This window comes from Dromiciops gliroides, chromosome 1 (assembly GCF_019393635.1).
Source record: "Dromiciops gliroides isolate mDroGli1 chromosome 1, mDroGli1.pri, whole genome shotgun sequence".
Lineage (NCBI taxonomy): Eukaryota > Metazoa > Chordata > Mammalia > Microbiotheria > Microbiotheriidae > Dromiciops > Dromiciops gliroides.
In genome coordinates this window covers 67661352-67689142 of record NC_057861.1, presented here as the reverse complement: position 1 = coordinate 67689142, position 27791 = coordinate 67661352, and the positions used below count along the sequence as shown (strand labels likewise).

At 38.5% G+C, this 27791-nt stretch overlaps 1 protein-coding gene across 2 annotated transcripts in view; it reads left to right on the top strand.

The window, feature by feature from the left end:
- RFX2 (regulatory factor X2) overlaps positions 1-27791 on the top strand; it is a 166686-nt gene that overhangs the window by 127792 nt on the left and 11103 nt on the right. For both annotated transcript variants that reach the window (XM_043979802.1, XM_043979801.1), the window contains 8 exons: positions 8-189; positions 2045-2164; positions 3961-4076; positions 6145-6263; positions 14089-14201; positions 15141-15295; positions 17314-17411; positions 21829-21978. In XM_043979802.1, the coding sequence (XP_043835737.1) occupies positions 8-189; positions 2045-2164; positions 3961-4076; positions 6145-6263; positions 14089-14201; positions 15141-15295; positions 17314-17411; positions 21829-21978 (1053 nt within the window). The remainder of the gene's footprint in view (positions 1-7; positions 190-2044; positions 2165-3960; positions 4077-6144; positions 6264-14088; positions 14202-15140; positions 15296-17313; positions 17412-21828; positions 21979-27791) is intronic.

Below are 27791 nucleotides of genomic sequence, written 5' to 3'. Positions count from 1 at the left end.
TCTTTAGCTCCAGTGGCTCCTTGATAATTATGAAACCGCTGAAGGTGTGAGCCTCCCAAGAAGTTCTCTTTACAACCATTATCTTCGGCACTGCCAGGAACACAAACTAGACCCTGTGAATGCTGCTTCCTTTGGAAAACTAATTCGGTCTGTTTTTGTGGGGCTGAGAACCCGAAGGTTGGGAACCAGGTTAGTACAAAGGAGTTTGATTGAGTGTATATATGACTTATTTCAACTCCTTCTTTCCCTTATCCAGATGTGTATCTTAGGAGCTGTGGGGCTACTAACCCCTCCGGGATCCAAGCTTATTAGCACACTAGGGATCACATGAGCTAGCCACAAGAGCCAAGCTTGTCATCCCAGCTGTAGGATACTCTGCATCAGCGGATTTCAAAAAGGGCGTTTAAAGCCCAGCTCCTAAAACCCTGTGCTTTGTGGAGTTTACTACATTTGGTTTGAATTCTTCTTCTTGGGACAGGCTGGTTCCTGGTTCTACCAGGAACTTTCTATTAAAAATTTATATCCCATCCACAGGTTCTTTTTATCTGGAAAAGATAAGCATTTCTTGAAAATAAAATAATTAGTGCTGCCAAGACTAATTGCCATGGTGGTATTTTGTTTGTGTTTGTTTGGTTTTTCCCCTCCTACCTGTGATCTCATGGGCAGGACAGGTCCAACATCATTGGTATATCCTATATATCTGCTTATTATTATCTGAACTACAACCAAAGTGGAGGTCAGTGTTTATTCACAAAGCATGAGATTTTAAACATCTGTGGTTTTCTTTTGAATTGTAGTTACAGGAGGTCAGGGCATGATTTTGTCACAGTCATAAGGCCCTCCATTGGTGTCCTCCTCTGATGCCTCAGAGTGGCATGAAGACAGCCCAGGGGTTTCGGGTACAGGGCCAGCAGCAGCCTCGGCATTATGTTGTCCAATTGACCATCCTGGCTGAATCATCTTAACAGCTAATCCCTGCAGGAGGAATTTTTTCAGCCACAGTGACTCTTAATGACTTCTTGAGGTGTGATGGGACTATTGTCTGCATCAGTGGAGAGAGAATGGCCACACTTATGATATCACAGATCCTTTAAGAAGAAAGGCAAGTCTTTCTTTGCATAGCTATCCTTTTAAACTTGCAGCAGTTAATTTCTCTAAAACATGGAAGATACAGGAAGAGAAGGAACTAGAAAAGGAAAGTATTATAAAAAGGGGGAAAAAATCAAGTGATAACAAAAGTGATCAAATGGAAGTCTCCAGAAGATACCCTGACCATTGGACTTGAGGTCCACATTACGATATTACCCCTCTCCATCATTCTCAGCTCCTCCCACTTTCTCCTGTAGTGGTGCTACAGGGTCTTTCAAGGGCGTCCTGCCTCCATCTTCCCAGGTGACACTTTTGGGTTTTGCTTTGGTTCCCTTTTTTTCCCAATATTCTATCAGACACATACTTGATTCACCATGATACAAAGGGGATCTTTGGCAGCAAGGAGACCCCCACAGGCTCGGCCTATTTTCCATTGCTCTTGGCTTTCAGAGTGGGCCCCACTTGGGAAGGGAACTAGGGGACAGAACACCTATGACACTGATATATTCAAACATTTAACTCTTTATTTTGAATTTTTACTTCTTATACACCTTAGCTCTTGTGTTGATAATTTTGACTTAATTGACTTGTTAAACCGTTTAAAGTATCTTTGACATTATCTTTTTCCAGAATTAACTAGGGAATAAAATAAACAATAGATTTCTGAGAAAGGTTCTAGAATTCCTTAGATAATTTTAAGAATAGGAGAAAGAGCAGGCATAGTCTATCCAGGATGGCTTGTTTGAAGCCTGACTGGAGACAAGTGGGGTGGAAATGGCTTCTGGATTTCACTCCCTTCCTATTTTTTCTGATTTTAATATGTGAAGTGCTTTGCAAACTATAAAGCTCTGTGTAAAAGTTATAATTATTATTATTTATCAATTATCTATTATTGAATAGACAGAAATTCATTTAAACAGCAAAGATATCTAGATAGTAAATGTTTTCTTCCTAGGGGGAATTCCAAATATCATTATTATGGGATTCGTCTCAAGCCAGACTCACCACTGAATCGATTACAGGAAGACACACAATACATGGCAATGAGGCAGCAGCCAATACACCAGAAGCAAAGGTAAGTGGCTACTCCTTTTTATTTTACCTGCCAAGATCCTGAAACAGTTCCAAGAATGGCTTTACCTTGATGTGTCTTTTAAGTAAACTCAAAAGATTTTGTTGCTTCCTTGGAATATTGTCCAGGAGACAGAAATATTTGGAATTGAATATTTATTAAGGGTCTTTTTTTGTGCAAGGTATTGTGCCAGGCCCCATAGGAATACAGGGAAGGAGGATATACTCTTTGTTTGTTTGTTTAGAGTCAGATAGGGTTTTTACCAGGTTAATAAGAATCAAGATTGTCAGGCTTAGAAATAAAGAGGAAGAGTACAAGACAGGTTACACATAAATAAAGCTATAGCCTCCAAAACAAACACAAGTCCCAGTATACCCTTCAACATTCTTATCTCTAACAGATAAGGCTCTTAGAAAACACATTTTAGGGGGGCAGCTAGATGGCGCAGTGGTTAAAGCACCGGCCCTGGATTCAGGAATACCTGAGTTCAAATCCTGCCTCAGACACTTGACACTTACTAGCTGTGTGACCCTGGGCAAGTCACTTAACCCCCTATTGCCTGCAAAAAAAAAAAAAAGAAAAAAAAAAGAAAACACATTTTACAAAGACAAGATTAACTAAACTTTTTTTTAAGATTAACTAAATTTTACTAAAATCATATTCATTCAAAGCAAACATATCAGAGAGCAGCAATACCCTTTTTTTGAGGGTATTGCTTATAATTACAAATGATTGCTTACAATCTAGTTGGGAAACTGACACACATCAAAAGTTAGGGTATCAATCAATTCAACAAATATTGAGCACATGCTTAGTTCAAGGTCCTGTGCCAGCCCTTGTGGATGATACAGAAGTAATTATACATTGTATTTTATTCTTACCTTGTTCTCAAAGAATTTTTAGTCTATTTACAGTCACAATTTCTGGAATGTAGCTAAAGTACTCCTCAGGGGAAAGATTATATATCTACAAACATACACTAACAAAGTAGAAAAAGAGAATTAATGCACTGAATATAAATTTCAAAAAACTAGAGAGCCCAAAATAGAAGAGAGATTAAAAATTAGAGGAGAAATAGATAAACTAGAAGTAAACCCCCATCCCCAACACCCCCTCCCATAGTAGAATCTATATGACTTCTTTTTTTTTTTGTCACATGACTTCTTTTTGTGGGACAAGCTCCTATAGATTAAGTCAAAAGTAATAAGTTTTCTACCAGTAAATTTCCACAAAGGCCAGAGTCCCAGCAATTGAACAAATCTTATTTTCAAGGAATTGAGTGTCTGTTGGTCTGAGTACTGAGACCATGACTTTTGTTGATGTGATTTTCTTCCTGGTTGTCTTCGTCATATTTGTTCATTTTATTCTGGTATAAGGAAACCTTCCATCTGTGGGGTCTTGAGCACATGATTCTACCTCTCAGAGCTCAAGTTCCTTCTTGTGATCTTATGAGAAATCAAGGTTGATGGGTCTACAACTTTTCCTCAGTTTCCCCAGATACTAGTGCATCAATATTCATAGTAGTGTGGTGTGTCATGTTAAAAAAAAATTATTTTTTAAAAAGAACTTGTTTTGGATGAGAAGCACACTGACCACATGCTACTATATCACTTGTCTATGTGTTGCATCATGACTGAATTACAGTTTACCAGGGCAGGGACTATGTCTTAGTTTATACCTGTTGTCAAATGGCCTTCACAGCCTAGCTCGGTGCTTTGCACATTTTGATACATTTGTTTGACTGGAATTAATATGGTGAAGCATTTAATTTCCATGGTTTTTCTTTTTTCTCCTTTAAGATATAGGCCTGCTCAGAAGATGGATGGCCTTGGGGAAAGTGGTTCTAATAGCAATCTGCATACCACGCCCGAGCAATCAGTAGCTGCTCAGAGCCAACACCATCAACAGTTCATAGGTGATGAAGCAGAATCATGTGATCTTGACTGTTTCTATTTCCCTTGGTTTCATGATGTGTTACTGATTTCTGAGTTGAATGACTTCCACTTTGTCTCCTGGGGGTCCAGGGTTGCTATACTTGATTTATGCTCATGGGATTCACTACTTAACTGTATCAAAAATAAGCAGTTGGTAGCTTTCTTATGATCAGTACCTTTTCAGATATTACAAATTCTCTCCTTTTGGATTTCATCCAGTTTCTTAAGTAGTTATGGACAAAGTATCTCTTTGATTCATCAGAAGTTTACCCTGCTTGTATAAGTATACACCAACATAATTAATATGTAAAGTGACCTTAAGAAAACTACCAGAATTCTGTAGTAAATGTTAAAACCAACAGATGTCTATAGTGGACACTTGGATTTGTCATTTCTTGAATTTTAGCCCATACATGCCTGACACATTTCAATATTACATTTAGACCAAGGCTTAAACTTTTTCCACTAGCAACCCCTTGTTGCCAAAGAAATTTTTATGTGACCCGATGTATATAAAATAAGTATACGAATCCTTTTATTGTTGCCAGATTATTTGTGAAGCCCATATTGTTACATGACCCTATACTGGGTTGCGACCCATAGTTTTTAAGAAGCTTTGATTTAAACATTCATAGGAATCTATTTTTCTTCCATTATATAGGCACCTAAATTCCTAAAATTATTGTAACATCTAGCAGCAGCTTCATAAATTTCTGTTCAGGACTCAGTAAAGAGGAGGGGACCCTCCTATACTGATAACTGACAAATAAGTAATAATTAGTTTAGTCAGCTAGATGGTGTTACCACTTTTTAAAGTTTTACATACATATATACACACACTCACACTTTAAAAAGTTTTGTATATAGACAAATATACATAGATATGTCTATATGTGTGTATAGACATATGTGTGTATATGTCTTTCTTCTAGCAAAGACTTCTGTTGATAATTCATCATGATGTGAAAAATGATTCAGAATTTTCATATGCTGTACCAATTTATCACAAAGTCTGGAAGGCCCTGCTGAAGCTAGAAAGGCTTCAGGAATAGATTTGGTGGAAGACATATGTTATGTATAGGGTCTGCCTAGTTGAGTTTAAAGCGGCTTGTCACCAGGTTGACCAGAGGATGATGAATTTTTCGGCTATAGCAACTCGTGAAGACCATATATTGAGTTACAAAGGAGCCATAATCAGTGCCAATGTAAAAAAAAATCATATTCACAAAATCCCAGGTTCTTGAATTAATGTACATATATATGTATGTATGTTTGTATGTATGTATGTACATATATACATATATGTATATGTGTGTGGGTTTGTTTTATATACATATACAGGCTATACATATATACATGTATATATACACATATATATGTATATGTGTGTGTGTGTGTGTGTGTGTGTGTGTGTGTGTGTGTGTGTGTATAAACACTGGCAGAAAGCAATGTGGGTATCTGCTAGGCAAGTTGGCTATAACCCACCTTCCTGAAACCTGTGATACTCATTCTTAGGAATTTATCTAGTCTTCTTGATAGAACACAGTTTTCTCACTGTCATCCAAAGGAGATGCCAGACTACAAGTCAGCCAGCTATTCTTACCTAATGATTATTTTCTAGATATTATAGTCTTAACTCTCTCTGTCAGGTTACAAGGAGGAGCCAGAGGTGCTAGCATTAAGCCTTTAGGGATGAAAATGAAAAAGACTAGCCTTTAGGACTCTGGCTCCCCTTCTCCCTCCACCTACTCTCCTGCCAGCATGGTGAGGACTTCCTATTTGCATGGCACCTTTTGATCTGGTTATAACTTTTTTGTATTCCTTTGGATACAGCGAGCTTAGTTTAGATCTTAGATCTAGCTGCCAAATTTCTATATCCATATGCCAGCAATACTAAGCAACTATGATTCCCAAGTGTTATTTCTGGTCTTATGCTTTGACTAGGCCTATATTATTTTCTTTCTTTATGTATTCTGATCTAACTTTTGGTTTATCAGTCATTTTCCTAATTTTCTCTTTGCTATTATTTTTGTCTTTTTTACTCTCTAGATGTTTCCCATGTCTTTCCAGAGTTCCCAGCTCCTGACCTAGGCAGTGTATTCTTACAGGAGGGGATCACTGTGAATGACATAAAGACTCTACAACTTCTTTACAGAAGACACTGCGAGGTGACTGCATTACTCTTTGGGTGGTCTTGTTTTGTTATTTATGCCTCAGTTCTAAAAAGTAGTAAGTTTGTGCTTGGGAATTTCATTACCTAATTATTCTTGTAATTATTATTAATGGTTAAGTCAGCAATTTAACAAACATTTATTGAGTACCTAATATGTACAAAGTACTGTGATATAAATACTGGTAATACAAAATTTTAAAAAGAAAGCTTCTGCCTTCAAGGAGTTTGTGATTTACTTTGTGGTGGCATAGAACAGATTTAGTGTGCTTTCAATAGCATAAGATGTTTATCCTGTAAACATTTTGTCATAGTAATCAGTAAGAAAAGAAATATTTATTAAATGACAACTGTGTGCAGAGTGTTATGCTAATTTGGGGATACAGAGTTTAGATGAAATGTGGTTCCCTCTTTCAAGGAGCTCATACTCTGTTGGGACAGCAAGTATAACATCCATCCAGACAAATATGGTAAATGTTTAGTGGATTTGAATGGTACAAAACAGAATTCTATGTGAGGTCTGAGAGTAAATGTCATTTGCAATAAAGAGGATCAGGGATGGCTTTCTTGAGCATCTGAGGCTAACTTTTAAGGATTAGAAAGACTTCAGGCGGTAAAGGGGGAAGGGGACCACTTCAGGAACAAAGAGCAATGAACATTGCAAGCATCAGGATAGAGGCTAGAGAGCCCAGTGAGGAGTGTTGAGTGTGTGGTGGGGAAACAAGTACTATAACGGAGTAAAACCTCATCTGTGCCTGCTACCATGCTTAAGATCCAGAGGGCCTGGCAGAGCCAAGATGGCGGAGAGAAGCTAGGAAGTAGCCTGAGCTTTCCTGTATTTCCCTCAAAAACAATATTAAGTCAAGCCTCTAAACAGATTCTGGAACTACAGAACCTACAAAAAGAGAGACACAATCCTGCTACTTGAGATAATTTAGAAGACTTCAGGAAAGGTCTGTGTCACCTGGGTGAAAGGGGAGGTGGCTTAGCACTACTCGTCTCAGCTGGCAGCTCAGCTCAGCATAGGCTGGCTCAGTGGGCAGCTTGACACTTCTGCAACTTGACACAGCTGAGAGTGGGGCAGCTGAGAGCAATAAGTAGCTTTCAACAGTGAAACCTGTGCCCCAGGAGCAGACTTCAACTTGATAAGTTTAAAAATAGGCTGCAACATGAGCAAGAAACAAAAAAAGACCCTTACCATTGACAGCTTCTGTGGTGAAAGGGAAGACCAAAACTCAAACTCAGATGAGTTTGTCAAAACACCTACAAGTGAAGACTCAAGTGGGAAGATGATCTTGTCTAAAGACCAAAAAGCCATCTTTGAAGAGCTCAAAAAGGCTTTTAAAAACTAAATAAGGAGGTAGAAGAAAAAATGGAAAGAGAAATGAGTTACACTGCAAAAAGAAGCACAAAAATTGACTGAGGAAAACAATTCCTTAAAAAATACAATTGGGAGGCAGCTAGGTGGCACAGTGGATAAAGTACCGGCCCTGGATTCAGGAGTACCTGAGTTCAAATCCGGCCTCAGACACTTGATACTTACTAGCTGTGTGACCCTGGACAAGTCACTTAACCCCCATTGCCCCACCCCCAAAAAACCCCAAAAAACAATTGGCCAAATGAGAGAAAAAAATGGCCAAATGGAAAAAAGAGATGCAAAAAGCTTACTGAGGAAAATAAGGCCTTAAAAATTAAAATTGAGCAGATGGAAGCTGATAACTCCATGAGACACCAAGAATCTGTTGAGCAGAATCAAAAGACTGAAAAAATAGAAGAAAATGTGAAATAATTCATTGGAAAAACAACTGACCTGGAAAATAGATCCAGGAGAGATAATCTGAGAATTATTGGACTGCCTGAAAGCCATGATCAAGAAAAGAGTTTAGACACCATATTCCAGGAAATTATCAAGGAGAACTGCCCTAAAATTGTAGAATCAGAGGATAATGTCATCATTGAAAGAATCCACCAATCACCTCCAGAAAGAGACCCCAAAAGGAACACTTCAAAGAATATCATAGCCAAACTCCAGAATTATCAGGCGAAGGAGCAAATACTCCAAGCAGCCAGAAAGAAACCATTTAAATATCATGGAGCAACAGTCAGGATTGCACAGGACCTGGTACCTTTAACATTAAAGGATCACAGGGCTTGGAATATGATATTTGGGAAGGCAAGGGAGCTTGGATTACAACCCATGATCAACTACCCAGCAAAACTGATCATTCTTTTTCAGAGGAAAAGATAGACATTCAATGAATTAGGGGACTTACAAGGCTTCCTGAGAAAAAGACGAGAACTGAACAGAAAATTTGATCTCCAAATACAAGACTCTAGAGAAATATAAAGAGGTAAAGGGGGGGGGGGGCGCAGAGAAGGTTGTTCAATGATGTTAAACTGCTTGCATCCTCTTGAAGGAGGATAATACTTTTAACTCTTGGGATCTGTATCTCTGTTAAGGTATTGTTATTAAATCAACTTTGATGTGATGATATAAAGAAACTTAAGGGGCAGAATAAAAGACTAGGGGGAGGAGAGGAAGGGGGAGGTGGAATGGGGTTAATTATATGATATGGCACAAAAAGAGCCCATTACAATAGAGGGAAAGAAAGGAGGGGTGAGCCTTGTTGCAACCTTACTCTCATCAGATTTGGTTCAGGGAGGGAATAAAATACATTCCCATTTATATAAAGGAACTTAGCTTACTCTTTTTTTGGGAGGGGGCAATGAGGGTTAAGTGACTTGCTCAGGGTCACACAGCTAGTAAATGTCCAGTGTCTGAGGCTGGATTTGAACTCAGGTCCTTCTGAATCCAGGGCCGGTGCTTTATCCACTGTACCACCTAGCTGCCCCTAGCTTACTCTTTAAGGAAACAAAAGGGGAGGGGGAAAAAGGGTGGTATTGATAGAAGGGAGGGCAGAAGAGGGGTGAAAAGGGGCAAGAGAAAGAAGGGCAGCTGATAAAAGGGAGGGCAGATTGAGGGAGGCAGTGGTCAGAAGCAAAACACTGGTCAAGAGGAATAGGGTGAAAGAAGGGAAAAAAGAGTACAAACAAAGGGGAAAAGAAGATGGAGGGAAATAAACAGTTAATAATTTTAACTGTGAATGTGAATGGGATGAACTCTCCCATAAAATGGAAGCAAATAGCAGAGTGGATTAAAAATCAGGATCCTACAATATGTTGTTTACAAGAAACACATTTGAAGCAGAGAGATACACACAGAATAAAGGTAAAAGGTTGGAGCAAAATATATTATGCTTCAGCTGATGTCAAAAAAAGCAGGGGTAGCAATTCTTATCTCAGACAAAGCAAAAGCAAAAATAGATGTAATTAAAAGAGATAAGGAAGGAAACTACATCTTGCTAAAAGGTATGATAGATAATGAACTAATATCAATACTAAACATGCATGCACCAAGTGGTATAGCATCCAGATTCTTAGGGGATAAGTTAAATGAGTTACGAGAGGAAATAGACAGCAAAACTATACTAGTGGGGGATCTGAACCTTCCCCTCTCAGAATTAGATAAATCTAGCTGCAAAATAAATAAGAAAGAAGTTAAAGAGGTGAATAGAATATTAGAAAAGTTAGATATGATAGACATCTGGAAAAAACTGAATGGGGACAGAATGGAATACACCCTCTTCTCAGCAATACATGGCACATACTCAAAAACTGACCATGTATTAGGGCACAAAAACCTCATATTCAAATGTAGAAAGGCAGAAATAGTAAATGCATCCTTCTCAGATCATGATGCAATAAAAATGACATGTAATAAAGAGTAATGGAAAGGTAGACTGAAAATTAATTGGAAACTAAACAATCTCATCCTAAAGAATGAGTGGATCAAACAACAAATCATAGAAATAATCCAAGAGAATGACAATAATGAGACAACATACAAAAATCTATGGGATACAAGCAAAGCAGTGCATAGGGGAAATTTTATATCTCTAAATGCTTACATGAATAAAAAAGAGAAAGAGGAAATCAATGAATTGGGTATGCAACTAAAAAAGCTAGAAAAAGAACAAATTAAAAATCCCCAACTAAATACTAAATTAGAAATCCTGAAAATCAAAGGAGATATTAATAAAATTGAAAGCAAGAAAACTATAAAACTAATCAATAAAACTAAGAGCTGGTTTTATGAAAAAAAAAACAATAAAATAGATAAGCTATTTAATTAATTTAATTTAAAAAAAGAAAGAAGAAAACCAAATTACCAGTATCAAAAATGAAAGGGGGTGATTTCACCACCAATGAAGTGGAAATTAAAGCAATAATTAGGAGCTATTTTGCCCAACTGTATGCCAATAAATTTGACAATCTAAATGAAATGGATGAATATTTACAAAAATACAAATTGCCCAAATTAACTGAAGAGGAAATAAAATCCTTAAATAGGCCCATTTTAGAAAAAGAAATTGAACAAGTCATCAAGGAACTCACTAAGAAAAAAACCCCAGGGCCAGATGGGTTTACAAGTGAATTCTTTTTTTTAACTTTTTGTTTGTTTGTTTTTGTTTGTTTTTGTTTTTGCAGGGCAATGAGGGTTAAGTGACTTGCCCAAGGTCACACAGCTAGTTAAGTGTCAAGTGTCTGAGGCTGGATTTGAACTTAGGTCCTCCTGAATCCAAGGCCAGTGCTTTATCCACTGCGCCACCTAGCTGCCCCCTACAAGTGAATTCTACCAAACACTTAAAGAACAATTAATTCCAATACTATACAAACTATTTGGAAAAATAGGTGAAGAAGGAGTTCTACCAAACTCCTTTTATGACACAAATATGGTGTTGATACTTAAACCAGGCAGAGCCAAAACAGAGAAAGAAAATTACAGACCAATTTCCCTAATGAATATTAATGCAAAAATCTTAAATAAAATATTAGCAAGAAGACTGCAGCAAGTGATCACCAGGATAATAGACTATGACCAGGTGGAATTTATACCAGGAATGCAAGGCTGGTTCAACATTAGAAAAACTACTAATATAATCAACCACAGCAGTAACAAAACTAACCAAAATCATATAATTATCTCAATAGATGCAGAGAAAGCATTTGACAAAATACAAAACTCATTCCTATTAAAAACACTAGAGAGCATAGGAATAGGTGGAGCTTTCCTTAAAATAATAAGCAGTATCTACTTAAAACCATCAGCAAACATTATATGTATTGGAGATAATAAATTAGAGGCCTTCCCAATAAGATCAGGGGTGAAACAGGGATGTCCATCATCACCTCTATTATTTAATATTGTACTAGAAATGTTAGCTATAGCAATAAGAGAAGAAAAAGGAATTAAAGGAATTAGAATAGGCAAGGAGGAAACAAAACTTTCACTCTTTGCAGATGATATGATGGTATACTTAGAGAATCCTAAAGAATCAACTAAAAAACTGCTTGAAACAATTAACAACTTTAGCAAAGTAGCAGGATATAAAATAAACCCACATAAATCATCAGCATTTCTATACATGACAAACAAAGTCCAGCAACAAGAGATAGAGAAATTCCTTTTAAAGTAATAGTGCACAATATAAAATACTTGGGAATTTACCTGCCAAGACAAACCCAGGAACTCTATGAACACAATTACAAAACACTTTTTACACAAATAAAATCAGATCTATGTAATTAGAAAAATATTAATTGCTCATGGATAGGCTGAGCTAATATAATAAAAATGACAATTCTACCTAAATTAATTTACCTATTCAGTGCCATACCAATCAGACTACCTAAAAATTATTTTATAGAGCTAGAAAAAACAATAACAAAATTCATCTGGAAAAAGAAAATGTCAAGAAAATAAAGGGAACTAATGGAAAAAAATGCACAGGAAGGTGGGCTAGCCATACCAAATTTGAAGCTATAGTATAAAGCAGCAGTCATCAAAACTATGTGGTACTGGCTAAGAAATGGAGTGGTGGATCAATGGAATAGGTTAGGCCCAGGAGACACAGTTGTAAATGACTATAGTAATGTACTGTTTGATAAACCTAAAGACTCCAGCTTCTAGGATAGGAACTCAGTATTTCACAAAAACTGCTGGGAAAACTGGAAGATAGTATGGCAGAAACTAGGAATAGACCAGCATCTATACAAAAATACGGTCAAAATGGGTTCAAGATTTAGACATAAAGGGTGATAAATTAGGATAAAAATAAATTAGGAGAGGAAGGAATAGTCTACCTCTCAGATCAGAGAGGAAAACAATTTATGTCCAAACAAGAAATAGAGAATATTATGAAATGCAAGATGGAAGACTTTACATTAAATTAAAAAGCTTTTGTACAAACAGAAGCAATGCAGCCAAAATTAGAAGGGAGGCAGAAAACTGGGAAACAATTTTTACAGCCAGCATTTCTGATAAAGGCCTCATTTCTAAAATATATCGGGAACTAAATCAAATTTATAAGAATCCAAGTCATTTCCCAATTGAGAAATGGTCAAAGGATATGAACAGGCAGTTTTCTGATGAAGAAGTCAAAGCTATCTATTGCCATATAAAAAATGCTCTAAAACACTATTGATCAGAGAAATACAAATTAAAACAACTTTGAAGTACTACCTGACACCTATCAGATTGGCTAATATGACAAAAAAGGAAAATAATAAATGTTGGAGAAGCTGTGGAAAAATTGGAACACATGCATTGTTGGTGGAGCTGTGAACTGATCTAACCATTCTGGAGAGCAATTTGGAACTATGCCCAAAGGGCTATAAAGCTGTGCATACCCTTTGACCCAGTGGTACCACTGCTAGGTTTGTATCCCAAAGAGACCATAGAAAAGGGAAAAGGACCCACATGTACAAAAATATTGATAGCAGCTCTCTTTGTGGTGGCAAAGAATTGGAAATTGAGGGAATGCCCATCAATTGGGGAATGGCTAAACAAGTTGTGATATATGAATGTAATGGAATACTACTGTGCTGTAAGAAATGATGAGCAGGAGGAGTTCAGAGAAACCTGGAAGGACTTATATGAACTGATGCTGACTGAGAGGAGAAGAACCAGGAGAACATCGTACACAGTAACAGCAACATTGTGTGATGAACAATGGGGACAGACTTGGCTCTTCTCAGCAGTGCAACAATCCAAAACAGTTTCAAAAAACTCATGATGGAAAATGTTCTCAACATCCAGAAAAAAGAACTGTGAATTATGAATGCAGATTGAACCATACTGTTTCTACTTTGGGGCTGGATTTTTTTTTCCTTCTTGTTTGAGGTTTTTCCTTTGTGCTCTGATTCTTCTCTCACAATATGACTAATGCAGAAATATGTTTAATGTGATTGTACATATACAAGCTGTATCAAGACTGCTTTCTGTCTTGGGGAGGAGGGAGGGAACAGAGAGGGGGAGAAAAAAAAATTGGAACTAAAATCCAGTGAAAACAAATGTTGAAAACTATCCTTATATGTAATCTGTAACTGGAAAATAATAATTAAAAAAAAAAAAAAGATCCAGAGGGCCTGATTCTGGCATATATGGCCATTTCTCCCTGTCTGGGCAAGCAGCTAAACCAAGACCTCTTGTGCCTTTTCATCATCTCACTCCCCATCTGAGTGGCACTGTGTATGTCCCAGACATGATGTGCTCTCTTTAATAACATAATAGCTTACATTTCTATAACAATCTAAGGTTTTGCTAAGTACTTTGCTTACAGAAACCTTCTGAAAAAGATAAATGGCACTCTCCCTAGCTGCTGCAGGGCATGATGTTAGTCCAGTTCATAAAATACTTTGCCAGTAAGGAAGCACAACTTAATGTGATAAGCTCTATTTTTTAAAATCGTCTTTATTTTTAGGCAACTTTGGATGTTGTAATGAATCTTCAGTTTCACTACATTGAGAAGTTGTGGTTGTCATTCTGGAGTTCAAAACCATCCTCGGGTGATGGCTCCACTGCTCTGCCTTCCAGGTGAATGATTGAACTTTGATCATTTAACTCAGGAGATAGCAACCTATGCAAGCTTTGTCTTCAGGCTGGATTCTGCCTCAATGACTCGAGGGACAGCCTCTGAGAAACAGCTGTTCTAGTCAAGTCCAGGGCTGAATTCTTGGTCTTTCAGTCTCCACCTGTGCCATGCTTCTTAGTTAAAATTCAACCCGCAGGCCAAACATTGCCAGCCACTCTAAGTAATCAAATGATACGAAGTTGTAGGAAGCATCTGTTATGTCCTTTACAAATATTATCTCATTTGATCTTATAATAGGCAGGTGCTATTATTTATTCCCATTTTACAGTTGAGTACACTGGGGCAAACAGAGATGAAATGATTTGCCCAGCTAGTAAATATCTAAGGCTGGTCTTGAACTCAGGTCTTCCTGACTCCAGGCCCAGTGTTCTATCCACTCCACCACCTAGCTGCCTAGATCTTAGAAAGAATAAATAGTATTATTTTTCTATTTAAGCATCATAATGTATAAGGAGGGGTTCAGGTTGTTGACTCTCAAACTTCTCAACTTGAATTAAAAAAAAATAGATTACAGAGATCTTCATTAAACCAAATTAGAAAATATAAGAAATAACTTATGTATGCAATTTACTAATTGCTAAGTTTAGATCAAAAATCTTTTCTAAAAAGTATGCAACTTCTTGCAAAGTGCAGGATGAGAAGTCAGCTGTTTATAAATTCCTCTAAAACATCTAAACAGGGAGGAAAATAGGAGTGGAAGGGGCCTGGTAATACAAAAGAAAAATAAACTTTAAAAATACAGTTTTTCAAATTTCCTAGGGATGTTGTTAATATTTTCTGCTTATTTCTAGTGATTTTAATAGGTTTTCATCAGGCAACCTCCCCTTGCATTAATTTGCACAAGTGTCTACAAGTGATGTTATTTTGCCATTTCCATACAGTGAAGAAGAACATGAAGTTGCTGTCATCCCAAAGGACAAGCTTATCACACTGTGTAAATATGACCCTATATTAAAGTGGATGAGAAATTGTGATCATATACTGTATCAGGCTCTGGTGGAGATTCTCATCCCTGACGTGCTGAGACCGGTACCCAGTAAGCAAATTCTGTTCCCAGTTCTTATTCTAGCCCAGCTCCAGGCTTTTGATGATAGAAACATGTCTTTGTGTCCTCACATGTACTATGTTACATAGTACAAAATATCACTTATGACAACATCTTAATATAGTGAGAGCCTAAGATATTTTCTCTGTAGTCTAGATGTTTTTCCTTATTTCCAAACCAAGAAGATAAAAAGAATGTCATTTCTGTGCTGGCAAAAAGCAGTTGACTGCACTAAGAAGGCATTTAACTAAAGTTAATCCTTCCTGAATGTCTTGGTTGGGACATATTTATAAACTGGCCATGCTGGTGACCACGTTGGTTTTTGTGACCATTATGAAATACCAGACGGATGTGTTTGTGTCAAACCTCGTGGGAAGGATCATTATTTCTCTGGCTGGAATCTAGCTAGCTAGAATGGACTTTTTTAGTGGTGACCCTTCTGTCCTTCACTTGATCTTTCCCAGCTGCTGCTGGAACCTCTTCTTAAAAATATCTGATGGCAGATTCTGCACCCTTCCCTGGTAGCCTGTTTTAATATCTAATCATCCTGGGCTCCAAAACTTCTGGGTGGAATGGAGGTGATCTTGGGTTTTATAAGGCTATATGAGGAGAGTCAAATTTCCTACTGATCTGGAAATTTTTCCAGACATTGAGGGGCTGCATCCATGAAGGGAGTACCTATAGTGATGATGCCACAGATTCTTAGAGTATTGAAGGATAGTTCACGGGCACATACTGTGTACCTACTGTGTGCTGTACACATTATTAGAAGGCTTTTGGGGGGTAGATATTCATTTATTGAATCATTCAACAAACACCTGCTTTAACTGTGGCATCGTGCTAGATAGTGGCATAGGATTTGCCAACATAAAACATAATGTCAGATATAGTTAAGTGCTAAATGACATGCTAATAAGCAGCAGAAATTTTGACAAATTCTTTTAATTTGTATCTTTCTAGACACAAATGAAATATATTTTCCTCTAATTCTGTTCTCAGAGAAAAAGAATAGTAACTTTCTTGTATTTTATATATTGTTCTTCCCTGAATCTTCACTTCTAAAGTCCAGATTATTATCTGTATTTCTTTGTTTGTTTGTTTTGGTTTTTTTTTGGTGAGGCATTTGGGGTTAAGTGACTTGCCCAAGGTCACACAGCTAGTAAGTGTTAAGTGTCTGAGGCCAGATTTGAACTCAGGTACTCATGACTCCAGAGCCGGTGCTCTATCCACTGCGCCACCTAGCTGCCCCCATTATCTGTATTTCTTAACCATCCTTTGTTACATCATTCATGCTGCTCCTTTCTGGATTTTGTTGTTTTACCATATCATTTTTTTAAAAAGGTTGTCAAATAGCTAATGCACAATGTAAAATGTGATGTGCCACCCAAAGGAACACAAAGTATTAAGGGAGTTCAGAGGAAGGGGACATCACTTCTGGCTGGATAAATCAGGGAAAACTTCATGGAGGAGACAACATTTAAGCTAGGTCTTAAAGCATTGGTAAGATTTTATTAGGTAGTGATAGTGGATGGTTCAGTGAACAGCTTGAATAAGGGTATGGAGGTAGGGAAGCTCCAGCTCTGCTTAAGAATTGCCAAATTGTCCAGTTTGCCTATAGTGTACTGTGTGTAAAGATGAAACATGTATTAAGATGTACTAAATGGTAAAGGCCTTGGATGCTCAATGCAGGATTCTGGATTTTATTTGGTAGGAAATAGGGAGTTATGGTTTTTGAACAAATAATGATACAAATAAAATTGTGTTTTAGGAAGGATGATTTGGTGGCATTGTTCAGGATGATTTGGAGAGAGAAGATGCTGGGAGGGGGGAGGCTGATTACTCAGTCATGTAGGTTAAGTAGGTTAAAGTGAGATGTCATCAAGAGGGATGGAAGTAGGGATCTGGCACAAAAGAGATGAAAAGTAAGAGAGTGGCATGAAAAAGATTTATTTGTAACAAAGTACTGCACAAGAAAATCTTCTGTTAATATTCTGGTTTTTCTTTTGTAGGTACCTTGACACAAGCAATCAGAAACTTTGCAAAGAGCTTAGAAGGCTGGTTAACAAATGCTATGAGTGATTTTCCCCAGCAGATCATTCAAACAAAGGTAATTAGTTTGAGAAAAAGAGCCAATAATAGCTAGTTGTTGGTACTTAAATTACAGTCAGTCAATCTTGATTAGAGCAACAAGTGTAGTTAAATTCTGTATTCCAGGGAGTAAATTCCTCAGCAAACAATGACTGGATGAATTACTCTGGATAGACTGCTGAGTAAGAGGTAATTAAGTTACAAAACCAAGCATGGATGTACACTATCCTAATATGCTGTATCAAATCAGAACATGAGAATAATGTGAAGAAGGTGGATCTATTGTCCTCTATTCTTGGAAAGCATGAATAGTTTTCTGCATCAGATAGCCAGGTTCCTTCTTTTATGTAATTAGAATAATTATTCTCAGGCTTCATTGATAGAGGCATAATTTGAGAATGAGGGAGGTCTACCTTTGGATAGAACACATCTGAAGTACTGTGTAGTCCCCCACCTCTTGGCCATAAAGGAGGAGGTATGTTTCATTGTTCTCTAAGAATTTCATTGGTTTTTCAGTTACTCAGAATTCAACTTCCTTTTAGTGAACTTTATATTTACATTGTTGTAGTCTTGTATATATTGTTCTCTTGGTTCTGCTTATTTTGCTCTGCATCAGTTCATGCAGATCTTCCCATGTTTCTCCAGTTGGTCACTTGGTATTTGTTACATACTTTCTATGTGTCAGGAACTGTGGTAAGTGCTCTTGATACAAAGAAAGGCAAAAACAGACTCTGTTTTCAAAGGGTTTATAGTCTAATGGAGGAGACAATATACAAATATCTATGTACATAAAAGATAAATACAGGATAAATTGGAGATAATCAATAGAGAGAAGGGACTAGTATTAAGTGTGATAGGGAAAGGCTTCTTGTAGAAAGTGGAATTTTAGATGGGACTTGAAGGAAGCTAGAGAAAACAGGAGGTAGAGATGAGGAAGGAAAGCACTTCAAGCATGGGAGATGGCCAGTGAAAATGCTGAAAGTTGGTAGATGGAAGAAAGAGTAAGAAGGGTGGCCAGAGTCACTGGATCTCAGATTTTTTATGTGTTTGGGGGGAGGAGAGAGGCCCATATGCATACGGAGTAAGGTATAAGAAGATTGGTAAGTTAGGAGGGGGCCAAATAATGAAGGATTTTTAATGTTAAACAGGATTTTATATTTTATCCTGGAGGTGTTAAGAAGTCACTGGCATTTACTGAGTTGGGGGAGAGGGGTAAGAGGTAACATGGTTGGATCTGTGCTTTGAGGAAGATTAGTTTGATAGCCAAGCAGAAGATATACTGGAATGAGGAGAAACTTGAGGCAAGGAAACCAACCAGAAGTCTTTTTCAATAGTCCAGGCATGAAGGCCTATATCAGAGTGGTGATAGTATCAGAGGAGGGAAAAGGGCACATATGAGAGATGTTATTAAAGTAAAATTGACAAAAATTGGCAACAGATTGGATGTGAGGAGTAAGGTGTTTAGAATGACACCTAAGTCACAAGCCTGGGTAATCAGCTGGGCATATCTGGGGGAAGAGGTGTTCAAATTTGAACACATTGAATGTAAGGTATCTATGGGACATCTTGTTTGATTTATCCAATAGGCAGCTAGAAATCTAAGACTGGAAGTTAGGGGAGAGGTTTGGGTTGGGTAAATCGATTTGAGAATCATCAGCATAGGGGCAGCTAGGTGGCACAGTGGATAAAACACCAGCCCTGGATTCAGGAGGACCTGAGTTCAAATCCAGCTTCAGACACTTGACACTTACTAGCTGTGTGACCCTGGGCAAGTCATTTAACCCTCATTGCCCTGCCCCCCCCCAAAAAAAGTGGGGAAAAAATGGGGCTTATTTGCTTGGGACAGCTAAGTGGCACAGTGGATAAAGCACCAGCCTTGGATTCAAGAGGACCTAAGTTCAAATCCAGCTTCAGTCACTTGACACTTACTAGCTGTGTGACCCAGGGCAAGTCACTTAACCTTCATTGCCCTGAAAAAAAAGAAAAAAAGAAAAAAAGAAAAAGAGAATCATCAGCATAGAAATTATAATTGAATCCATAGGAACAGATGAGATCATCAAGCAAAATAATAGAGAGAGATGAGAAGAGGCCCAGGACAGAGTCCTAGAAGATACCCACTGTCCATGGATATAGCCTGGACAAAGAGATAGGAAATGAGACAGAAGATGTGGTCAGATATGTAGGAGGAGAACCAGGATAGAGTAATATGAAAACAGAGAGCAGAGGGTATCGAAGAGAAGATGGTCAGCAGTGTCAAAGGCTGTAAATTCTACATGTGTCATTTCTTACTACACAATAATTTTCTATTATATCCATATACCAGAGTTTTTTTCAGCCATTATTCAATCAGTAACAACACCCACTTTGTTTCCAGTTCTTTGCTACCGCAAAAAATGTCACCAGAATATTTTGTTACACAGAAAACCTTTGTTATCGTCACAGACTTACTCAGGATATATGCCCAGTGGTAGGATCACTGGGGTAATGGTTGTAGATAGTCTAGGTGCTTTTTTTTGGGGGGGGGGGCATCATTCCAAATTGAAATTCAAAATGGCTGAATCACTTTGCATTTCTGCCAATGGTGCATCAGTCTGCCTCTCATCCCATATCCCCTCCAACAGTAGAGTAGGTAGGTTACAAACACTTATATGTTTCAGGCACTGGACACACAAATAGCAGCAAAAAGAAAAATAGTTCTTGCCCTCAGGGAGCTTACATTCTAGTAGGGAAGACAAAATATACTAATGGGGTTTGGAGGAACAATGGCAAATAATGGGGACATGATGGCAAGACTTTGGAGTTAGAAGCATGGCTGGGAAAGGAAAGAAGCAAGTTTGGTCTGAGTCCATTCCCAAAATGGAGCCCTGAGTGGAATTCTCCAATGGGAGAAGAGGGCTGGTGAGGCAGGGATATTGCAGGTGAGAAGGCTGTAGGTACTAAGAGAAGTTCTAAGGTGAAAGGGAAGCTGAGTCACAGGGGCAAAGTTCTTAGCATCAGAAACACAGCTAAGAGAGAAACGGCCTCCCATCTTTGGTAATTAAGGCTAATTTGTACTGGCTAATCAGTTGGTGATGCATTTTTTAACCATGGCAGTACAGAAAACAAAGGGGAAAAATATTGTGCATATACATACATACATACATGTATACATACACACATATACATTATGTATATATATATAAACTGGGTATCAGCACAATTAATTAAATTTGCTTACTAATGATTTACATTTAAGTTTATTTTAGTGTAGTATTATAACTTTAGTCACTCCTTAGGTCTTCATCTGGATTCTTCATTCATTTATCCTTATTCCCTTTTCTTCTCATATAGATAGGTAAAACATTTGTTAAGTGCTTACTATGTGCTAGGCACTCTACTAAATTTTGGGAATACAAATGTAAGACAAAAAAGATAATCCCTACCCTCAAGGAGCTTATATTTCTTTCTTTCTTTTTTTTTAAGTGAGGCAATTGGGGTTAAGTGACTTGCCCAGGGTCACACAGCTAGTAAGTGTTAGGTGTCTGAGGCCGGATTTGAACTCAGGTACTCCTGACTCCAGGGCCGGTGCTCTATCCACTGCGCCACCTAGCTGCCCCGGAGCTTATATTTCAATAGAAGGAAACAACACATAAAAGGAAGATGAAAGCAGAGAGGTCAGGGAGAGGGGAGATGGTAGGAAAGTCCATACAGGCATTGCCAGGGTAAGGAAATATCCTTGGTACGGAGGTAGAATAGAGTCATATAGTCACAATGTACACTCTTCTAGTTCTGTTTTTACTTGTGTTATACAGTAAAATTCTTACCAGATGTATTAATATTCTTCACATTTGCCTTAAATGGATTAAAATTTTGTCATCAAGTCAACAATTATTTATCAAGCACCTACTATGTTGCAGGCCATATGCTAAGGATAAACTGGAGGCACTAGCATTAAGGGGGATTAGGGAGGAAAGCCTTCCTGAAGAAGATGGAATTTTAATTTAGGCTTGAAGGAAACCAGATAAGACAGAAGATGGAGATGAGGAGGGAAAGAATTCTAGGCATGAAGCCAGTAAGAATACTTGGAGTTAGGAAATGTAGTGTCTTGTGTGAGGAACAGCAAGGAGGCCAGTGTCACTGCATCACTGCTCATGTTGGGGAAGGAGGGACAGAGTAAGGTATAAGACTGAAAAAGTAGGAAGGGGTCAGGTTATGAAGGGGGCTGAGTGTAGCCAGTGCAGCAGTGATAGCCTGGGTAGGAATGGAGGAGTGGAAAGATTAGAGGTTTTGTTGCAGACAAAGAACTAGTTTTGGGGTTACAAAGCAGAGGGAGAGGTGAAATGATAAGAGACTGTGATAAAGGCATTTGTAAAGCACTTAGCATGGTATCTGGCACATAGTAGGCACTATATAAGGAGTCCCTATGCATTATTCATGCAGTGTCCTCTGCGTCACAGGTTGGAGTAGTGAGTGCCTTTGCACAGACTCTGCGGAGATACACATCCTTAAACCACCTTGCTCAAGCGGCCCGGGCAGTTCTCCAAAACACTTCCCAGATAAACCAGATGCTCAGTGACCTAAATCGAGTGGACTTTGCCAATGTGCAGGTAACTTCCTAATGTTCTTCCTTCCAAAATGAGTAGTAATGAATTAATATTTTACTATATATTGCTTAATATCTAGATTCCTGGATTCTATGGAGGAATATGAGGAAAGGAGAATAGAGGTTACAAGTAACTTGGAACATTTGGCAGATATTGGCCACTTCATGTCATGTTCATTAGTACTTCTAAATTCTCTATTCTATGCCAAAGTCTGGGGATGTTGCCTCAGAATTGTGGTCCTGAATGGATAACTTCAACCTGGCAGTACAGTTAAAAAAAAGTGTTAGTAGATTAGAGCATTGGGTTGACTGATAACATAGTCTTACACTTGGGTTCAAAAAGTCAATTTTATAAGTATAATATGAGGGAGTTTGAAAAAGATCTAGGGATTTAAGTGGACCACAAGTTTGAGAAGAGTTAACCATTTGACCGAAGCCAAAAAAGCTAATGTAATATTGGTCTACATTAAGAAAGGAAAAGGGGTCAGCGAGGTGGCACAGTAGATAGAGCACCGGCCCTGGAGTCAGGAGGACCTGAGTTCCAATCTGGCCTCAGACACTTGACACTTACTAGATGTGTGACCCTGGGCAAGTCACTTAACCCTCACTGCCCCGCAAAAAAAAAACAACAACAACAACAACAACAACAAAAAAAAGAAAGAAAAGAATAGATTCCAGGAAGAATTAGGTGATTGTTTTTCTGTACTATGCCCTCATAAGGCCTCATCTGGAATCCTATGCTCCATTCTGGGCATCAAACTTTAAAGAAGACATTGATAAACTGGAGAATTGGTAAAAGGACCTTGTCCCATGCCATGTTAGTAGCTGGTAAAAAAGAAGGGGGTGCGGACAGATAGGTGGTGAAGTGGCCCTGGAGTCAGGAAGACTTGAGTTCAGATGTGGCCACACTTACCAACTGTGTGACTCTGAGCAATCACTGAACCCTGTTTGCTTCAGAAATGGCAGACCATTACAGTATCTCTGCCAAGAAAACCCACAAAGAGTTGGGCACTACTGAAACAACTCAACAAGAGGCACTCTACATGATAGCTGCTTTCAGGTGCTTAAAGGTTTTGTTGTGTTTGGGCCCAGAAAGGCTGGCGGGGTGGGGGGTGGGGGTGGGGGGGCCGGGGAGGGGGGAATGCAAAGAAGCAAATTTAGGTTTGAAGCCAGGAAAAGCTAGATACTCGTGAGAGCTGCCTCACAGGTATGTATTCTTCAAGCAATCAAAGTTTCCAAGGTGTCCATCCTAGCCTCTCCCTTCTATGCACTTTCTCCTATTGCCTTGTAGGGCTTGCTCTGTGAATTCCGCTTTTTCATTTGTGTCTCACTCTTAGAATCACGCTCATTTTTGTAGGTGTCAGGACACTGTTCCATGTCCATGTCAGGACACTGTTCCACCACATCCTTAGCCCATCACTGATTTATGCCTTCCCTTTTACCTTTCTTCCTACTTTGTTTTGAAATGTCCTCCTTTTGTCCATGCTCTTCCACTCCTCCAGGTGTCAGATGCCCCCAGGTTTCAGCCCACCACCCCCACCACCAGCAGCACCCAATATAGGACAAGTAGACTTTTCAAGCACCAAATCCCCCCAGGTCTCTTCCAGTGTAAAATTGCCATCTCCCTTCACAGATCATTTCTCTTTACCCATAGGGGCATTCATCAGTGAAACCCCCTCCTACCTCCAAAGTAAGATCTCCTTCCTTCCCCTCCCCTCCCTCCATTCTTCCTCCCTTCCTCCTCACCCACTTCCCTGTAGGCTTTTTTATTTCTGAGACCACAGAAGTCACTGTTTTCTTATTGTCAGCCCTTCATTTGACCCCAGCACATCAAACACTCCTCTCTGTTCCCGTGGTCCCCTCCCTACCTTTCATATACCTATGTAAGGGGCTAAAATTCTAGCTATCTTCTAAAATATCTAAGAATTTGGTGAAGAGAAAGAGAAAGAGGCCCTTGATTCCTCTATCTATCTCGAGGAGCTACATTTCTGCTCCGCTCTCCATGAGAGTCCTGGTGAAAGAGAGCGACAGCGCCAGACTCACCCCCTCTTCCTTCCACAAGCAAAAGTCACTTCCTGACACCAAAGAAGAGCCACATGTCTTGCCCTCAGGCACCTTCTCCTCTTGGTGGAGCTTTCCTACAGCAAGTCTCCAGCAGGTGATGTCATTCCAATCATTACACCTACCATGTTGTGATGTAGTCCTGAAAAAAAAAAGGCACTGATTTACCTATAAGCAAGGAGTCTCCAGGTCTGTCCATTATGCCTCTCTGTCTCTTCACCATTACCTTGTGTACATTTAGAAAAAAAATTTCTTACAGGTCTCTCCATTGTCACTCTGTTGCTGTCCTTGCCTTCTGAACCTGTTCACTTCCTGCAGTTCCTGTTACCTGGGGTGTTCAAGAAGCAAATAATCTCTTTAGTTCTGGTTTTCTTTCTTAAAATATTTCAAACCCTTCTTATTATTGAATTTTACATTTTTTATCCTATATGGTTAAGCTCAGATTTGCTGGATGGTTCATCCTGGGTTGCATCCAAAACTCTAGAGATCTTTATTCAAATGTCCTTTCTTTTGTATTTGAAAGTTTTCCTCTTGATCACTTAAATAACTTGTTTTTTAATTGAATTGTTAAATTTAACCACTATGGGTATTGATTGGAGTTTGCATCCTGGGTTTCTTGCTGGAGGCAATCTGTTAAATCTTTCAATTTGAAATTTCACTTTCCATGTTCATAAATTCTAGATAGTTCTCTTCTATAATTTCCTTCATTATCGTGTTGGGTTTTTGGTCTGTTATGTTCTTTTGGGAGAGCTGTGATCCTTAGGTTGTCCATGCATCCTATCTTCAAGACCAGTATGTTTTACTTAGTGAGTACATTTTTTAATGTTATTTTTTTGTTTCTGTTCTAGGTTGTCCTTCATTTCTGTGTATTTGCATTACCAATCTAGTGTTTTCTCTTTTGTTTCTTTGGTGAGACTTGCCATTGCAAATTCTAGTTTTTCTTAATATGTCTATTATTTTTGCTTTGCAGGACAGAAATTCTGCTCTCATAATTCTCATTTTTCTTTGATCTACTCAGGAACAGCATATTTGGGTGTTTTCCATGTTTTGTTTTTTTTTGTTTTGGTGAGGCAATGGGGGTTAAGTTACTTGACTAGGCACCACAACTAGTTAAGTGTTAAGTGTCTGGATGGATTTGAACTCAGGTCCCCTTGACTCCAGGGTGGTACTCTATCTCTATATCACCTAGCTGCCCAATTCCATGTTTTCAAATTCCATAGAGTTCTGTCTCAAGTGTTGGATCATTTTCCTTTATTTTACAGTATATGTCTGAACTCATTTACTAGATGTGGAGGCCATATTTCTTTATTTTGTTAGTTTTACCTGTTCATTTATCTGTTTATGTTCAAGGTGTTTGAGTTTTCTTTTACCTTTGATACTCCCTCCACACCTTCCCAGCTCCTTTGCTTTATCATTCACCTTCTAACTCCCTTCCTTCTCATTGTGGTTTCTTTAGGGCTGGATCTCAATTTGTCTTAGTTTCTTCTCATGAAGAGTTTCATGGCTCACCAGCTAGTCTCTGACTGATCTAATCAGGCATTGGCAATTAAGAACTTTGCAGTGCTGGTTCTATGGGTTGCAGTCCCCATAGGATTTTTCCTGAAGGGCTGTGGCCAACCTGGCTGTCATGGCCTAAGACAACTTCTGCAGCTTGGGGACAGGGTTTCTATTAACATTGAAGGGGGTGGGGCATAAGGGTTGGTTTTGTTGTTAGCCCATGTCATGTCCTTGCATCTGCTAGTGCACTTACGGCCCTTAGTGTGGGAGGTAGGGGAGGAGTGCTAAGTGAGCTCAGGGCCAATAAGCATAATTTACTGGGTTTGGGGTTTTTTTAAACCTATTTTTTTAGGATTCTGGGTGTTCTAGACCATGGAGACAGCTGAATTGCTTTATCTTTGACATACAATTTCAGTTTTGGAGAGGCTTGTGAGGTCATTGGGATCAGAGAAAAAGTCTTGTTCTCTGTCTTGTTACATGACCTGAAGTCCTTTTATAAACAACCGATTGTCAGTTCAATTTAACAAAATTCGATTAAGCACTTAATATGTTCAAGGCACAGAGCTAGGTATCTGACCTATAATGACAAAAACAAAGTCCCTGCCCCCAAGGAATTGCATTCTTTAATAAATAACATAATAAATGAGTGACTGAATTCCACCCAGGGATATGACATCTACAAAGTAAGTGAATACAAACTAATTCATCAAATCTTCTCAATTCCTCCGCTGCCACACTTTTCATTTGTTCTCTTCTCTCATTGTTACCACCCTAAGGGTAGCATAAGCTCTCAGTGCTACTCACCTGAAGAAATATAAATGCCTTCTAAAAAATACTTCCCAACCCATCCTTTTACTCCTCTTCCCCCTTTGACCTTCCCTTTCCCCCATTTATATTGCTCCAAGAATAGTCTTTTTTCTTTGTTTTTTTTTTTGGGGGGGGGCAGGGCATTGGGGGGGTTAAGGTGACTTGCCCAGGGTCAACACTGTTAGTTTAAGCGTCAAGTGTCTGAGGCTGGATTTGAACTCAGGTCCCACCTGAATCCAGGGCTGGTGCTCTATCCACTGTGCACCTAGCTGCCCCAGAATAGTCTTTTTTAATGCATTAATTTGGTCATGTCACACCTCTCAAAAATCTTCAGTGGTTCCTTATTGTTCACTGAGTAAAGTTTATCCTCTTCTGACTGTCATTCAAAGTTTTCCACTATAGCTTTACTCTACCTTTCCAAGTATATGTTAATTATATTCCTCTATGCTATTCTTTACTCTGGTTTAAACTGGACTATTCTGTCCCTAAAACACTTCCTCCACACCATGCTGAGGTTCACGTGTTACTTATGTGTGAAATTGTCCATTCTTTAATATTCACTGGATTACTATCCATCCCTTTGAGCCCAACTCATAAGTACCAGAAGCCCTCCCTATCTTCCTTTCACTCAGTTTGTAAGAACTTTCCCCCTCGAATCTCATGTAATATTACATAAAAATTCGAGCTTTTCTGAAATGATAATGGACTACCTCTGGAGAGCAGTGAATGCTATTTCACAATATATTCTCAGAAGAAAGGCTAAGATGTGCTACCAGTGTGGTAGAAAGGGGGATCAAACTCAATGGCCTGCAGGGTTCTCCTCAGCTCAATGAGATTTTCCTGTATTATAATTACATATGTTTGTACTTCTATAAGTGAGAGTCTCTGTGTCTTATTTGAACTTTGTTGCTTCTCCATCGTAAGGTCTGCAGAATACACTTATTCCAGTTTGGGGGTCCTTTCTCCATATTGTTCAGCTTTCTCTAAACTTCTAGTTTACCCTTTTATAAAATTGACAATGCAATGACCTCAAAATCTCTTCTTTTTTCTTTATTGCCTCAAGGACAAACTATAATCTATCTAGTCTGGCACTTAAGACCCTGCAAAATCTAATTCCAAACTACCTTTATAGGTTATTTTACTCTATTCCACTTCATATTGTCAATGTTCCAGTGAAATGGACCTAATAGCTATTCCTTGATCTTGAATTTCATCTTTCTGCCTCTACAAATTCACATAGGCCATCTGCCATTCAGAAATCAATCATCCCTCCCTCATCTCTACCTTTTAGAATCATCTTCCTTCAGCTCAGGTATTCATTTCTTTTCTTTTTTTAAAAATAGTATTTTCCCCCAATTACATTTAAAGATAGTTTTCAATATTCATTTTTATAAGATTTTGAGTTCCAAATTTTTTCCCCTCTCTCCCTTCTCTACCCCTTCTCCAAGACAG